Here is a 14162-nt window from a genome sequence, read left to right on the forward strand (position 1 = left end):
TACTGAATTGAATCCTTTTTCTTTGCTACTGCCACCACCCTAGTACAGGCCCTCATCTCCTCACACTTGGACTATTGTAATAGCCCGATGGTTGGTCTGCTTATCACAAGTTTTTCGCTAGTTCAATCCATTCTCCATTTGGCCACCAAAATAATTTTCTTAAAAGTACTGGTCTGACCGTGTCACCCCATTATGCAATAAACTCCATTGATTCCTCCTTATCCCCTCCAGGATGAAATATAAACATTTCTCTTTGGTCTTCGAAGCCTTTTCTAACCTCCCTCCACCCCCATTTCCAGCCTTCTTATACCCCCTCTCTCCATGTACTCTTTCTTCAATCCCATGGCACTGGCCTCTTTGCTGTTCCACCATCCTTCAGCTCCCAGCATTTGCACCGACTCTGTCCGTGCCTGGAGCTTTCTCCTCCTTCATCTCTGCCTCCTGGCCCCTCTAACTTCTTTCAAGTCCCAGCTAAAATCTCACCTTCTACAGCAGGGGTCGGCAACCTTTTTGGCCGTGAGAGCCATAAACACCACATTTTTAAAATGTAATTTCGTGAGAGCCATACAGTGCTCACAGTGCGGCTCCTGTAACAGCGCCTGAAAAAAAATGGACTTTATGGCTCCTGCAGAAAGAGCCATACGTTGCCGACCCCTGTGCTACAGGAAACCTTTATCCCTCTTTAAACTCAACTTTATTTTCAAATTCTCTCCCTCCCACTGAGAAGGCAAGACAAGTAAAACCCATTTACAAACTTGTATAGTCAAGTGAAAGAAATCCCCACATTAGCCTTGTCCAAAAGAATATGCTTCAGTCTAGCCTCTGAGTTTATTGCCTCTCTGTTTGGAAGTGGACTGCATGCCCAAACCCTTTGAATTCCAGGGCCGGATCATCTCTGATGTCTCCTGGATGCAGCTTGTCTGGACAGGGCGGTTTGCACGCTGTCTCCACTATTAGATTGTGAGCTCCTCCGGAGCAGGGACTGTCTTTGACCTTTCACTGTATCCCCAGTTCTTAGCATCGTACCTGGCCCATAGTAGGTGCTTACATAAATGTTTACTGCAAAATCTGCAAAGTCTGCAAAATCATACAGTGTGGGCAGGGAGGGGAAGAGTGGGTGTGGGAAATAGCACGTATTCCCCGATCCTTTACCAATTTCCCCAAACAGGGATACAAGAGAATCCAGGCTCACATGCTAGGTGGGAAGGAGGAGCACTCCAAGCGGGGGCCTGAAACGTAAAAGAAACACTGCCCCTATCCCCAAAGAGCCTTTTAGAAGCCACTGTTTATTAGTGTTAAGCACTTTACCAAAACAACCAGCTTAACAAGCCAGCTAGACCTGAACCATTACAAAAATCTCAAAAGCACCATTCTTTGGGGAAGAAGGGAGAGGAAGAGGCAGGAGTTAGGGGCATCTGACCCCAAAGGAAAGGGGGGCAGGTGGGAAGGGGCCAGCTGTAAACGCAGGGACAGATCCTTGGCTGCCACAGTGCTTTCTGTAGAAGGTAAGCTCACCGAGGACAGGGACTGTTTTCTAATCGTCTCTCTTCCTAGCACAATGCCTTGCATAGTAGAGGCTCAATAGATGCTGAGGTGAATTAGTAAGAGGACCTTTTTGGTGAGGTTGGAAGCCTATAGAGTAGCAAGTTTTACCAGCTTCAATATCACATTCTCTCTCTGCAAGTTGCTTTTAGCTACCGCCACAAAGTTGGTGCAGTCACGAGGCTTCAGAGGGCACATCGGGGCAGCTAGGATTGTGGCTCCTGATTAGGGCCAGACAAAAGGCTGCTTGCTCTTCCCACCCCAGAATGACAGTCAATTCGACTTCAGTGCTGAGCCTGGCCAGAGAGGTGAAGTAGTTGGGGGGAAGTGGATTCCACGCAGTGATTTCTTTGGGAAGGATAAAAGGGGCAGAGCCAAGGGAGAGGAGCTGGGCACCTTCCCAGACTGGCATTCCTGACTGTACCACGAGCCTTTTCCTGGCCATGCAACTGCTGTACCTGCAGCAGTGAGGAGGGGCAAGGGGCACAGTCTGCAACCATGTTCTCTTGCTGACGGAGGGCAGGAGTCAAGCCCGGAGGAGACAGCCTGGCAGTCTCCAGCCTTGCCACATCTAGAGACTGGGGTGAAGAAGATAAGATGGCAGACAAGCCTTACTTGATGAGAAGGAAGCCTCTGGGGAGCTGAGGCTGTCCAGTGCTGACTCAGCGGCCTCACACCTGCCTTAGGTATTTTAAGCCGTCCCCACTGTGTATGCGTTTCCCCTTTGGGATTCTGCTGAGTACCTGAGCTGGGCTTTCAGTACAGTACGTCAGGGCATGGAAAAAGCTTTAAGATGCTGGAAGAGAAGGCTAAGAGAAATGAGGTCAGATAGAGGCAGCAGAAGACCCTACATGAAGGCGTCCAGGTCCCTGGGGCGGGGGACAGGCCACTGGGAAGATGGGGCCACTTGCAGCTCCAAAGACTCAAGCTCCTGAGGAACGAGCAATAGGGGCACAGGGCTGGCCAGGCAAAGAAGGCAGGAATTCAAAACCTGTGACCTTTCCATATTCCTTACCATGCCTCAGGAGCTGGGAGCACAGGATGGGTTAGGCCACCAGGAAGGACACCACCAAAAAAAAAGCCTACACTACTCCCTCGAGGAATTCCTGGCAAGGGGAGTAATTCTGGGTCCAAGCCATAACTTAGACAGATAATGGATACTTTGCCCACTTAATTGGACCAACGATTAAGAGGTGGAAGGACCCACCCTTAGAGGTATAGTGCAACCTTCTCATTTTACAAATGGGGAAAACTGTTGCAAGGAGGGGAAAAGACTTGTCTACAGTCATATGGATAAAAGAACCTAGATTCAAACCCAGTGGTCTTCCCATTACACTAGTTACCTTTTACAGCTCTGTCCAGTATACATCTGGCCTTGCTGCAGAGTCCAGTAGAGTTTGACCAGCATAAAAGGACAGAGGAATCAATAGGGATAATCTCATCTCCTGACGCCAGTGCAAATGTCCTGTGGATTTGGTATTTTAGACCAGAGGATCATAGGTATTATTTATATATATATATATATATATGTGTATATATATATATATATATATATGTGTATATATATATGTGTATATATATATATATATATGGGGGTAACCATGGAATCTAAATAGAAGCGCCCCACTTTCCTGAGATAGTGGGAACACTAGGGACACCAGACACTAGAGGCACCATACCTCACTTTCAGTGAAGAACAGGAGGCTTTTTACTAAAGTATTAAGAAGTTTCTAATTTGAGTCAAAGATTAAATCCTCCTTTTCTCTGGCCATTCCTTAGGGGGAGAGGAACAAAGAAACTGGGGAAAGACGTTTTGTTTGTTTGTTTGTTTGTTTAAACAAGGCCAAAGCTAGTGCTGTTGGCTAAAAACTTAGCTAAGAAAAATCAGGTATGTCTTTCTCCAGGCTCAAAGCTTTAGGAAAGTGCAGTGTAATTTAGGTACAAGAGTCTCAAGGCCTGGGCACAAAACAGCCTCTAAATCATTCCACCTTAGCCTAGGAGCCTAGGTCTGGATGAGTGACAGGGAGGGAGAGGGAAGGAGATAGGAAAGAGGGGAACAAGTCCCCTAGAAGCACTGCCACTCCCTTTCTCTCTGCCTTCCTTGCCAGCCCAGAGAGCTCAAGGATTTTACAGGTGGCTCTTGCTGTGGCTGAAACATGCCCAGTCAGCTGTTTCTACCTTAGGGTCTGCTGAATTCAAGAAAGATGCTTAAGCAAAGGCTAGAGGAGTCATGGGAACTCCAAGCACCTGACTGAAAAACCCACAACAAAGAATGGAAGGCACCATACCTCACTTTCAGTGAAGAACAGGGGGCTTACTACTAAAGTATTAAGAAGTTTCTAATTTAAGTCAAAGATTAAATCCTCCTTTTCTCTGGCCATTCCTTAGGGGAGAGGAACAAAGAAAATGGGGAAAGACGTTTGTTTGTCTAAACAAGGCCAAAGCTAGTGCTGTTGGCTAAAAGTTACCAAGCTCACAAGAGTAGGGGATTTGCTGTTTGAGGGGAGCAGCTTGATTAAAGGAGGCTGGTGACCTTAAAATCTAATCATTAGTTGGTTCAGCTAAAGGCAGGGGGGGCACTTGGCTAAAAGGAACTGGCCTTGACTCCTCCCCAAAGGGATTTGTGCATGAAGCACAGTATTGTAGAAGGGGCTAAGACTGCCTCTAGGAATGAGGGCTTTTGGATGGGAACATTCAATATTAATGGATTTCTTGATTATTAGGATTGAAAAGATCACCTGAAGGATGCTAGGTACCACAGTGGACTGAGCACCAGACCTGGGCTCAAATGTGGCCTCAGACACTTCCCAGCTGGGTGATCCTGGGCAAACCACTTAACTCCAATTACCTCCCCCTTACTGTCCTTCTGCCTTGGAATCAATATTGAATCCAAGACAGAAGGTAAGGGTTTTTATTAAAAAACAAATAACAATAACAACAAAATTTTCTATCTTGATGCTAAGGCCCAGAGAATCTGGCCCAACTTCACACAGTGAGTCAGAAGTAGAGCTGAGATCTTTGCTTGTCTAGCCAAAAAATCTAGGTGGAAGAGGGTGGGGAGAAAAAAGGGTATTCCAATTGCTGCTTTCTTTCTTTTTCTTAACCCTTACTATTTTCTTTCTTAGTGAAAACTCTAAGACAGAAGGGCAAAGGCCAGGCAAACTGGGTTAAGTGACCTGCCCAGGGTCACACAGCTGGAAAGTGTGTGAGACCAGATTTGAACCCAGGACATCCCATCTCTGGGCCTGGCTCTGTATCTCCTGAACCACTTCCAATTGCAATGGATTTGGGGTGACTTTGTTGCTATTCTTCAAACAAGACACTCCATTTCTTGGGTTCAGGCATTTTTTCTGGCTGTGTCCCTTGCCTGGAACATATTCCCTCATCTCTGCCTCCTGTTTATCTTCAGCACAAGCCTTTTCTGATCCTTCTTGGTTCTAGTGCTTTTCCCTGCTGTGTCTCCAGTTTATCTCATATCCACTCTAATGTATGTGGCCGCTGGCATGCTTCCCCTTTAGACTGGGCCCTTGAGGGCAAGAGCTGCCTTTGCCTTTGTGTGCCCGGTGCTTAGCACAGTGCCAGGCACCCCGTAACAATAAATGCCTATTGACTGAGGGCACAGAAACAGGCGACAAGGCAAGTCTAGAGAACTCACTCCTTGACTTCTTGGACACCAGTTAATGCCTGCTCCCTTTTAACAGAGGTCTCCCCGCACCCCCTTCAAAGCCAAATGATCTTCATCTAGGTTTTCCCTGAAGGGCCATGAGGGAAGCTCTCTATCCCCATCTCATTACAGCTTCCCCTTTGCTGCCTGGGGCTTCCAAACAGAGAAAGGGACATGGCTGTGCTCAAGTCTCTGTGCTTGGTTTTTTTCACGTGGACTGATAGGATGAAGAATGGTCAAGGGCATGAGGGGTCCCTGTTGAGCAGGCCTGAAGAATCTCTCCTATTGGATTTTTAAAAAGTCTGCTGGGGTAAAGGGAGAAGTCACATGGCCAAGTTTTTTCCAAACACCCTTTCCTAGGGAGCACCAACCCAATTTCACTTATTGACAGATTTATTGATAGGCTTCCTCATTTTTTATTATGTGAGCCAGGCATTAAATCCTCATGGAGACGCTGGCCTCAGAATCCTGGAGTAAAGTCTGTATCAAGCTCAGGGCGAACTTTCTAAGGCCCCTTGGTTCCAGTTAGGAAATCACTGCTCTGTGCCCGAGCCAGAGTGCTCAGGCTTAAGGGGGGAACAACTCACTCATTTCACTCACCAGCTCCAGCATACATGCACATAAAACACACCCATTCCAGCTATCGATTCCCTGAGGTCTAATCCATCTCTCATCAAAACAGCGCCTGAAAAAAACCACCCCAAAAAGACTAAACCATGATTTCTGCCTTAACAACCAATGTTAAACTAAGCTATTTCGAGGGAGGAGTTGGGAGGGAGGGAAGAAGGGAGGAAGGCTCCCTCTTTCACTCCACTTTAAAAAAAAAAAAAAAGATTACAGCTACAGTTTCAGTAGAGAACCTGATCCTGGTTACTCTGGGGTGGGATGGACAAGGGGAAAAAAATAATATCAGGCCATATGGCCAACACAAGAACTCTCCAAACATCTTAATGTGACTGAGCAAAGACCCCAAAAAGGGACCGGAAGGTTAAAAAGTAGAAAGCAAAACAAGGTGGGTTTGCAGAAGGGGGTTGAAACACCCCCTCATTCCACCACCCTGTGGTGGGGTAGTGGCTCTGTCAGAGTCCCTCTGCTCTCTCTCTGTTGGGAATTTAAGGCAACAGGGAGGCCAGAGGAAGGTTCTGTCCAAACTTGCTCAGTCCTGAAGAATGGGGATGCACGGAAGAGCTCCCGTGACCCAGGGGCCGGCCCATCAGCAGGCAGAGGGCAGTGAGCTGCTGTCCAACACCTTCAGCCCTTTGCTCAGGAGGAAGGCATCTTGCTTGGGTTCCCGGCCTAGGAACTGCTGCAACATGGAGATAGCATCAATAGAGCCACCGGGCTTCAGGATGCTCGTCCTGTAGTCCATGCCGACCTACAGGAGGGACAAGGGACACTGTTTGGACAGAGACAGTGGGCTCTGGGGGTCTTCCACCCCTCACCCGTCTCAGGATACAGAAGACAGAAGTGTTTTACCAACCCAAAGCTAGCATGAGAGGCACAGAGCCCAGAAGGGGAGCAGACAGTCCACTCTCCTCTGCCCTGACAGCACTATGAATGAAACCGTGTTTGGGCCTGGAGAGGGGTCACACTTAAATTCCCCAATAACTTAGCAAGATTCCCCATCATGAGGGGCCTTCAGGTAGAAACTAGATGACCACTTGTCAAGGATGCTATGAAGAATATTCCTTCTTAGGAATAGGTTGAACTAAATGATCTCTCTTTGACACTATTAGGAAAATCTCTAGCTCAGCTCCCCAGAATCATAGCTCCTGACACTGGAAGGAATCTTAAAAGATCAACAAGGTTAGCCCCAGTTTTCAGGCAAGTATAGCATGACTATTCATTGTACAGAAGAGTAAAGAGGCCCAGAGAAAATTGGGCAATATCTGTGGCCTTGGGCAAGGTATTTAACCTTCAGGAACATGAAGAGTAGGGATTAGGCTGAGGTGAGGGTAGGTGAAACTTAAAATGGGGGAGGTATAGTAGAGGGCTTTTCTGATCACTCCATTAATACTACAGGTGGCTTTCTGTTTCTTAAAAATTCCCCAGCCCCAAGCATCTGAAAAGACACCAATAAAGGACTTGTTCTGGCTAACTGGAGGTGCTCTAGCAGCAAATATCCCTGGAATGACTAAGGGTATGGCTACAAGTCATTCCTGTCACTGGCTACAACCAGTGCCCAGGGGAGATCAGTGCTAAGGGTGCAAGGAAGATGTAGTAGAATGAGAAGGGAGAGAGCGAAGGCAGAAGGTCACAGCCAGTGTCACTGAAGAGATGGGAGGCAGGGGAAAGGGCACACAAACTAAGTCAAATTTCACCCAAGTCAAAATGCTCTCAGAATCTCAAATTAGAAGAGATCTCGGAGATCATCTAGCCTAACCCATCCAAGGACAAGAATCTTTCCAATACCCCTAGTCAGTGGTCATCTCAAGCCTCATTTAGAAGAGCCCCAGTCATGGGGAGCCCCCTACACTCTGGGGCAGCTCTCATTGTTCTTCAAACAGAGCTATACCCTCCTCATACTAGGCCTCGGTTTGTGTCCTTGGGTGAAGAAATGCAAGTCTAATTATCCGTCCACATGACAGCCTCTCACATCCTTGAGGATGGCAACCATGCTGTCCACATGCTGCTTCTGGCTGGCCCTGGCTCTTAGATCAGAGCAGCTCCAAGAGAGAAGGGGAGTCCTATGGCTCTGCCCTGGAGGCAAAGGAGGCTGATATGTCTCAGCAGTGAGTCTCTGCTGAGAAGAAACCCAAGCTCAGCTGGGCAAACAAAAGGTAGACTCAGAGGTTTAGAGGATCATGCAGAGCTATGCCTGCAGTCTTAAGGGGCAACAATGGGAGGCTGGCAGAGAGGGCAGTCGACAAGGATTCTCTGGAGACATCACTTCTCCCTTCCTGCCTACTGATGGAAAAGGGGAACAAATGACCTGGAAGAAAATCAGCAGAAACCAGTTCCAAGATTTAGCTATTTTACCTTACAGTTGAGGACCCCTTCCATTTTGAAGCGTGTATGGAACATGTCCATGGAGTACACTTCACTCCAGAGGTAGCCATAGTATTGGGCATCATAGCCTCCTGCCAGGTGTCCAAAAGTGGCTGGCATATTAGTACCTGGGGAGCAAACACAGAGTGAGGGGAAGATCTCAAGTTTTCCCTTTTCCCTAGGCTAGCTAAAATTTTAACAGAAGAGCCCTGGGTTCAGCACTGGGGAAGATACTTCAAAGACCAGGGATGTCTGCAATCAGTTTTCATCCCAGTGACACTAATTACCCCTAAGGAGTTGTTCTTCATGAGCCACTGTGGCTGAAACAATCATCACGTTGGGGCCAGGAGAGAGCCAAGTCTCTGGGATTGCTGCTAGCCTGGCCCTTTCTCTGGCAGATCCACCCTAGAGGCTGCATTCCACTGGTACATCCTTTGAGAAGCCAAGGTCTTCCCCACTCCATGAGGAAGCACCGGGAGAAGGATTTCAGTGAATTAAATAATTCATGAGTCATGCTCTCAGGAGCTCAAGATATAGAAAAGAGGAACAGATAATTAAATACAAGGTAAGAGACAATAAATGCAGGAGCGGTACAAGCCAAGTGCACAAATTATCATTATAGACTATGTGTGTTGGGGTACATGGATTAGTGACCTTAGAGATGAGGGTAGTAAGAAAAGGCTAGAAAAAGAGTAAATTGTTTTAATGTTTAATTTTTATCTTAGGATCAATTCTAAGACAGGAATGGCTAGGCAATCAGGGTTAATTAAGTGACTTGCCCAGGGTCACACAGTTATAAAGTGTCTGGGGTCATATTTGAACACAGGTCCTCCTGACTCAAGACCTGGCACTCTATCCACTGGACTGCCCCAAGTGATGTGAAGTTGAAGAGAACTCTCTCTATGGGACTTGCTGCAGAACTTTTTCCTTGAGGGTTAGCTCTCAGTTGCTCCCCACCATCTCAGCTGAACACTCCACCTGAAGGAAGTCATGCCATTTGTTGCTAAATGTATTAACTACAGCTTCTGTCCTCTAATTTCCACTGGATCCTCACTGTTGTAGGACATTGCTTTTGTTCTGATCAGATTGATTCTCTCTCAAGCACTCCACAAAGCACTTGCTCTAAACCTTTTCCCCTGAAATCTCCTACAGTACCTTCTCATCCTCCTCCTTCCTACCTCACTGAGGAAAGTGGCCAGCATGAGCTGTGATTAATCACAATGGCCAATTTTAATCCCAGAGAAACAATGATGAAATACTTTTCTCTTCTTGTAGGGAGGGGTGAGGGACTATGGTACTTTATGGGATGGTTTGTTTATGCTTTTTTGGTTGCTATGGAAGATTCAATTGGGAGTGGGATAGCTGAGGAAATGATTGACAGAAGAATAAAAAGCTTAAATATTACTTAACACTCATTACTCAAAAAAAAAAGGAGTAAGATAAAGTTGTAAAAAAGCTGTTGTGAGCTCTTTCCTTCCATTCTTTAAAAGTGCTTTTCGTTTTCCTCTCTTCCTTAGTCCTTCTCTCAGAGGAGATTTGTCCTTTCCTCTATAAACTTTTCTATGCCCTTAATCCCAAATGCTTCAGGAAAAGACAATCTTCTCCATCATGCATTCTCTGAATCTCATCCACTGAACTTTCCTGCTGTTTATAACAGACATACCCAATGCTCCCCTAGCCCTAAAAAATGTTCACTATACCCTCAAGTCATTATTCGGTATGTATCCACTCAGCTCCTAAAAATGGTTACCTATACTCATTACCCCCACTTCCTTTCCTCCTACGCAATTTTCAATTCCTTGCAATCTGGTTTTTTACCTCAACATTTGACTAAAGCTGCTCTCGCCAAGATTACTAATAATCTTAAAAAATAAGTATTATTCTTGTTCTTAAAAATCACCATCACCTCCCAGTGACATCACCTCCCCCTTCCAAAAAAAAAAAAAATGAAAAGAACCCTCCTCTGTAAGAAAGAAGTAGAATTAAGCAAAACAAATGAATGTATTGGCCACATCTGATGACAGAGGCCTCCCTCATGAGGCACCTGTATTCTATCACTCTTTGGCATTCTTCACCATCAGTTCTGAGTCATGATGATTGGTTACTGTAAGAAATGATCTCTTAGTTACTAGATCCACAGATCTTTTTCTCCTCAGTTTTTGCCTCCTTAATTGAGCTCTTTGCTGTTTGACGCTGTTACCACTCCCTCTCTTCTCTTGGCTTTGACATCTTTCTAAGGCATTTTTGCTGGACCATCTTCCATGATGGGCCCTGCCCCAATCGTGGGTCTCCTTTAACACCTAAGCTCATTCCTACTGTTGGTGATTTCATTGGGTCTACTGATTTCAAACAACCTCTCTAAGCAGATGACACCTAAAGCTTTATATACGGCTTCAAACTCTCTCCCAAGACCCAGCCCCTTATCATCAACAACAAAAAAGTCATGGACCCCCTCAGCAGTCTATTGAAGTGATGAACCCTTTCAGAACAGTGTTTTTAAATGCACAATGAAACTATGTACATGAAATTAATTAATGAAATAGTAAAAAAACAAATTTATGGATTCCATGAAATTTACCCATGAAGTCTAAGTTAAGAACATCTTTAAGAAATACTCAAGGGCAGTTGGGTGGTTCAGTGGACTGAGAACCAAGCCTAGAGACAGGAGGTCCTAGGTTCAAATCCGGCCTTAGACACTTCCCAGCTGTGTGATCCTGAGCAAGTCACTTAACTCCAATTGCCCAGCACTTACTACCCTTCTACCTTGGAAATGATACCTAATATCGATTCTAAGACAGAGGGTAAAGGTTTTTTTAAAAAAGGAAAGAAATACAACATTGAAATGACTGATGTACTAAAGTACTGATCAGAATGACACAACAGTACCGAGAACCCCAGTGCTTCTTGAGCAGTAGGGATGGGTCCATCAATACAAGCAGATCCCTCCCCTGTGCCCTCCAACCTACTAGAGGAAGGAGTCTCACATTGGTCTGTAGCTTCCTCTTACAGACTAACAGAGTGTACATATATAGCTGATTAGAAAATGATTCTCTACCAGTAATCAGTCGTTTCCTATCTGCTAAAATGTCAACTTCATTTTTTGTAATCTTTGATGCTCTCCATGTCTAGTACCTTTGGAACACACAGGAATGAGTCTGTAAGCATACCTACCGCCTCTCTCTTTTCTTACCCCTAACCCAGAGGTTCAAAGTAATTTTAAAACCTTTTTTTGGCAGGGAGGGGTTGGTATGTCTTCCTTTATGAAGTCACCTAGTTGTACTCCCTTCCTTACCCCTGCCTTTCTGAAACCTTCAGTTCCAATGTTGGCTCCTCACTGAAGTCTCCCTCAGGCTCAAATATCACTATGCCGATCATTACAAAATCTACAGAGCCACTTCTCATCTCTTTCCTAAGCTCTAGATCAGTGATTCCCAAAGTGGGCGCCGTCGCCCCTTGGTGGGTGCTGCAGCGATCCAGGGGAGCCGTGATGGCCACAGGTGCATTTGAGGGGGGTGAATAACTGTAAGGGAGCGGTGACAGTATGTGACAGGGGGCGCTAAGTATTATTTTTCCTGGAAAGGGGGCGGTAGGCCAAAAAAGTTTGGGAACCACTGGCCTAGACCCCTCATTACACTCATAGCCATAATCGCTGCCTATAAATCAATCTCCTGGTCCTGCTCACTTCAGTCTGTACCAGTTCATACAAGTCTTTTATCACATGCCTTCGGTTTAGTCACTTCCTGGTCAATGGGCACCTACTCAATTTCTAGACTTTGCTAAGACATAGGGTACGGCAATCAATAGTTAGCATACAATGGACTTTTGTTTCCGTCTTTGATTTACCTGGAGTACCTACATAACTGCAAATTATTTTCCAGAACAGCTAGATTACTTCACAACCCAGACAACAGTGCATTAGTTTCTGTCATCCTGCAGCCTTGCCAAGATTAACTTTTTCAATCTTTTCTCAGTTTTGCCAATTTGCCTGGAGTAAAGTGAAATCCTAGAGTTGTTTTCATTGTATTTCTCTTACTCTAAATGATTTAGAGCATATTTTCATGTGATTATTATAGTTTACAAATCTCTTGTAAACTAGTTGTTTCCAGGAGAATGATGTGAAGACAAAAAAGCTTAATTCAAAAAACTTTGATCAAGTGCAACGACCAACCACAATTTCAGAGGACTCAGTGAAACATATCCCCTACCTCCTGACTCAGGATGCAGAAGGAGACATATTTTTCTGGACAGGGCCAAAAAGGGAATTGGGTTTGGTTGACAATACAAAGGTTTTCTTTGTCTTTTCCCCCACCCAGGAGCTGGAGAGCGGGAAGGAGAGAAAATAGATTTTGTTGGGGCAGCTAGGTAGTTCAGTGGTTAGAATGCCAGCTGGGGAATTGAGAGGACCTGGGTTCAAAACTAGCCTCACAGGAGGTCCTAGGTTCAAACCCGGCCTCAGCCACTTCCCGGCTGTGTGACCCTGGGCAAGTCACTTGACCCCCATTGCCCACCCTTACCAATCTTCCACCTATGAGACAATATACCGAAGTACAAGGGTTTAAAAAAAAAAAAAAAAAAGATTTAATTAAAACTAGCCTCATACACTCCCTAGTTGTGTGACCCTGAGCAAGTCACTTAACTCCATTTCCCCAGTCCTTGCCCTTCTGAATAAGAGCTGTTTCTGGGGCAAAAGTAAGGGATTCAAAAAATATATATTTTGTTAACTGGAAAAATAAAATTTAACTAAAAAAGCAATAGGTCATTCCTATTCTTTGTCTAATCCTCCACTACCAACCACCTTATTGGATATCTCCATGTGGATGTTCCAAAACTAACTGAAACTTAACAAGTCTAAAATAAAACTCATTTCTCCCACTAAGCCCATCCCTCTTAATTTCCCTATTCTGTTAGGAACACCACTATCCTTCTAGTCACCTACGTTCACACTCTTGGAGTTATATAGCCTTCACCCTGTGATACTAGAAATTTGGGGACCCTCGAACTGATTTTGAGGTCCATGACATAAACTTCAAAACTACATTTCCCATGATTCCTCTTGTGTAATACAGGTGGGCAGAAAGTGTGATTACGTAGACAAAGGTATAAAGTCTCAGAATTTGATTGAGACACACTTTTTCCTGTGAAACAAGCCAGGTGGGCAGAGGTAATAGGGCATTTGAATTAGATCTTAGCAGGCACATGGCCTTCTTAATTACCAATATGGCTTTAAATAAACTATTAAATATTTTGAATATATCCATCTATATCAATATTATTTGTAACAACCCTTCACTCTCCCTTACCACTCCACCCATTCCCTGTAAAGGTTAAATTTAGTGGTTGGACTTAAATCACACACCCTCACAGCCAGTTTTTTTTTTTCTTTTTTTTTTTAAATTGAAAGCCCTTACCTTCTGACTTAGAATAGATTCTAAGTATTGGTTCCAAGGCAGAAGAGCAACAAGGCCTAGGCAGTTGGAGTTAAGTGACTTGCCAAGGTCACATAGCTGGAAAGTATCGGAGACCACATTTGAACGCAGGACCTCTTATCTCCAGGTTTGGCCTTCTAGACCCTGGGCCATCTAGCTGTCTAATTAGTTTCTAAGTCTTATCAGTTCTGCCTCTACATCTCTTCCACAAGGATAATGGACTCCCTCTGCATGGGTTGTCACAAGATCATAGATTTCAAGGCTAGAAGGAGCCACAGAAACCATCTAGTACAATCCCCACATCTTCTAGATGAGGAAATTAATACCCAGAGAGGTTTCACCCAAAGTCTTTCCTCACTACAACTCTATTCCAGGCCCTCATCACTTCTCGACTGTACTATTACAATAACCTCCTCATTCATCTCCTCATCTCTAATCTCTTCCCTCCCTAATCCGTCTTCCACACAGCTGCCAAGTTAATATCCACTAAATACAAGTCTGACCTGCTCAAAAATCTTTACTGACTTCTAGGAGAAAATACT

The 14162-nt window shown here is 45.0% G+C and overlaps 1 protein-coding gene across 1 annotated transcript in view; it reads right to left on the reverse strand.

Moving 5' to 3' along the window:
* Nucleotides 1–5581: 5581 nt before the first annotated feature.
* THOP1 (thimet oligopeptidase 1) overlaps nt 5582–14162 on the reverse strand; it is a 41716-nt gene continuing 33135 nt past the window's right edge. The window contains exons 11-12 of the mRNA XM_044685344.1: nt 8186–8322; nt 5582–6581 (exon numbers count right to left, since the gene is read on the reverse strand). Coding sequence (XP_044541279.1) covers nt 6420–6581; nt 8186–8322 — 299 coding nt within the window. The 3' untranslated portion in view covers nt 5582–6419. The remainder of the gene's footprint in view (nt 6582–8185; nt 8323–14162) is intronic.

The sequence above is a fragment of the Gracilinanus agilis genome, chromosome 1 (assembly GCF_016433145.1).
Source record: "Gracilinanus agilis isolate LMUSP501 chromosome 1, AgileGrace, whole genome shotgun sequence".
Classification (NCBI taxonomy): domain Eukaryota; kingdom Metazoa; phylum Chordata; class Mammalia; order Didelphimorphia; family Didelphidae; genus Gracilinanus; species Gracilinanus agilis.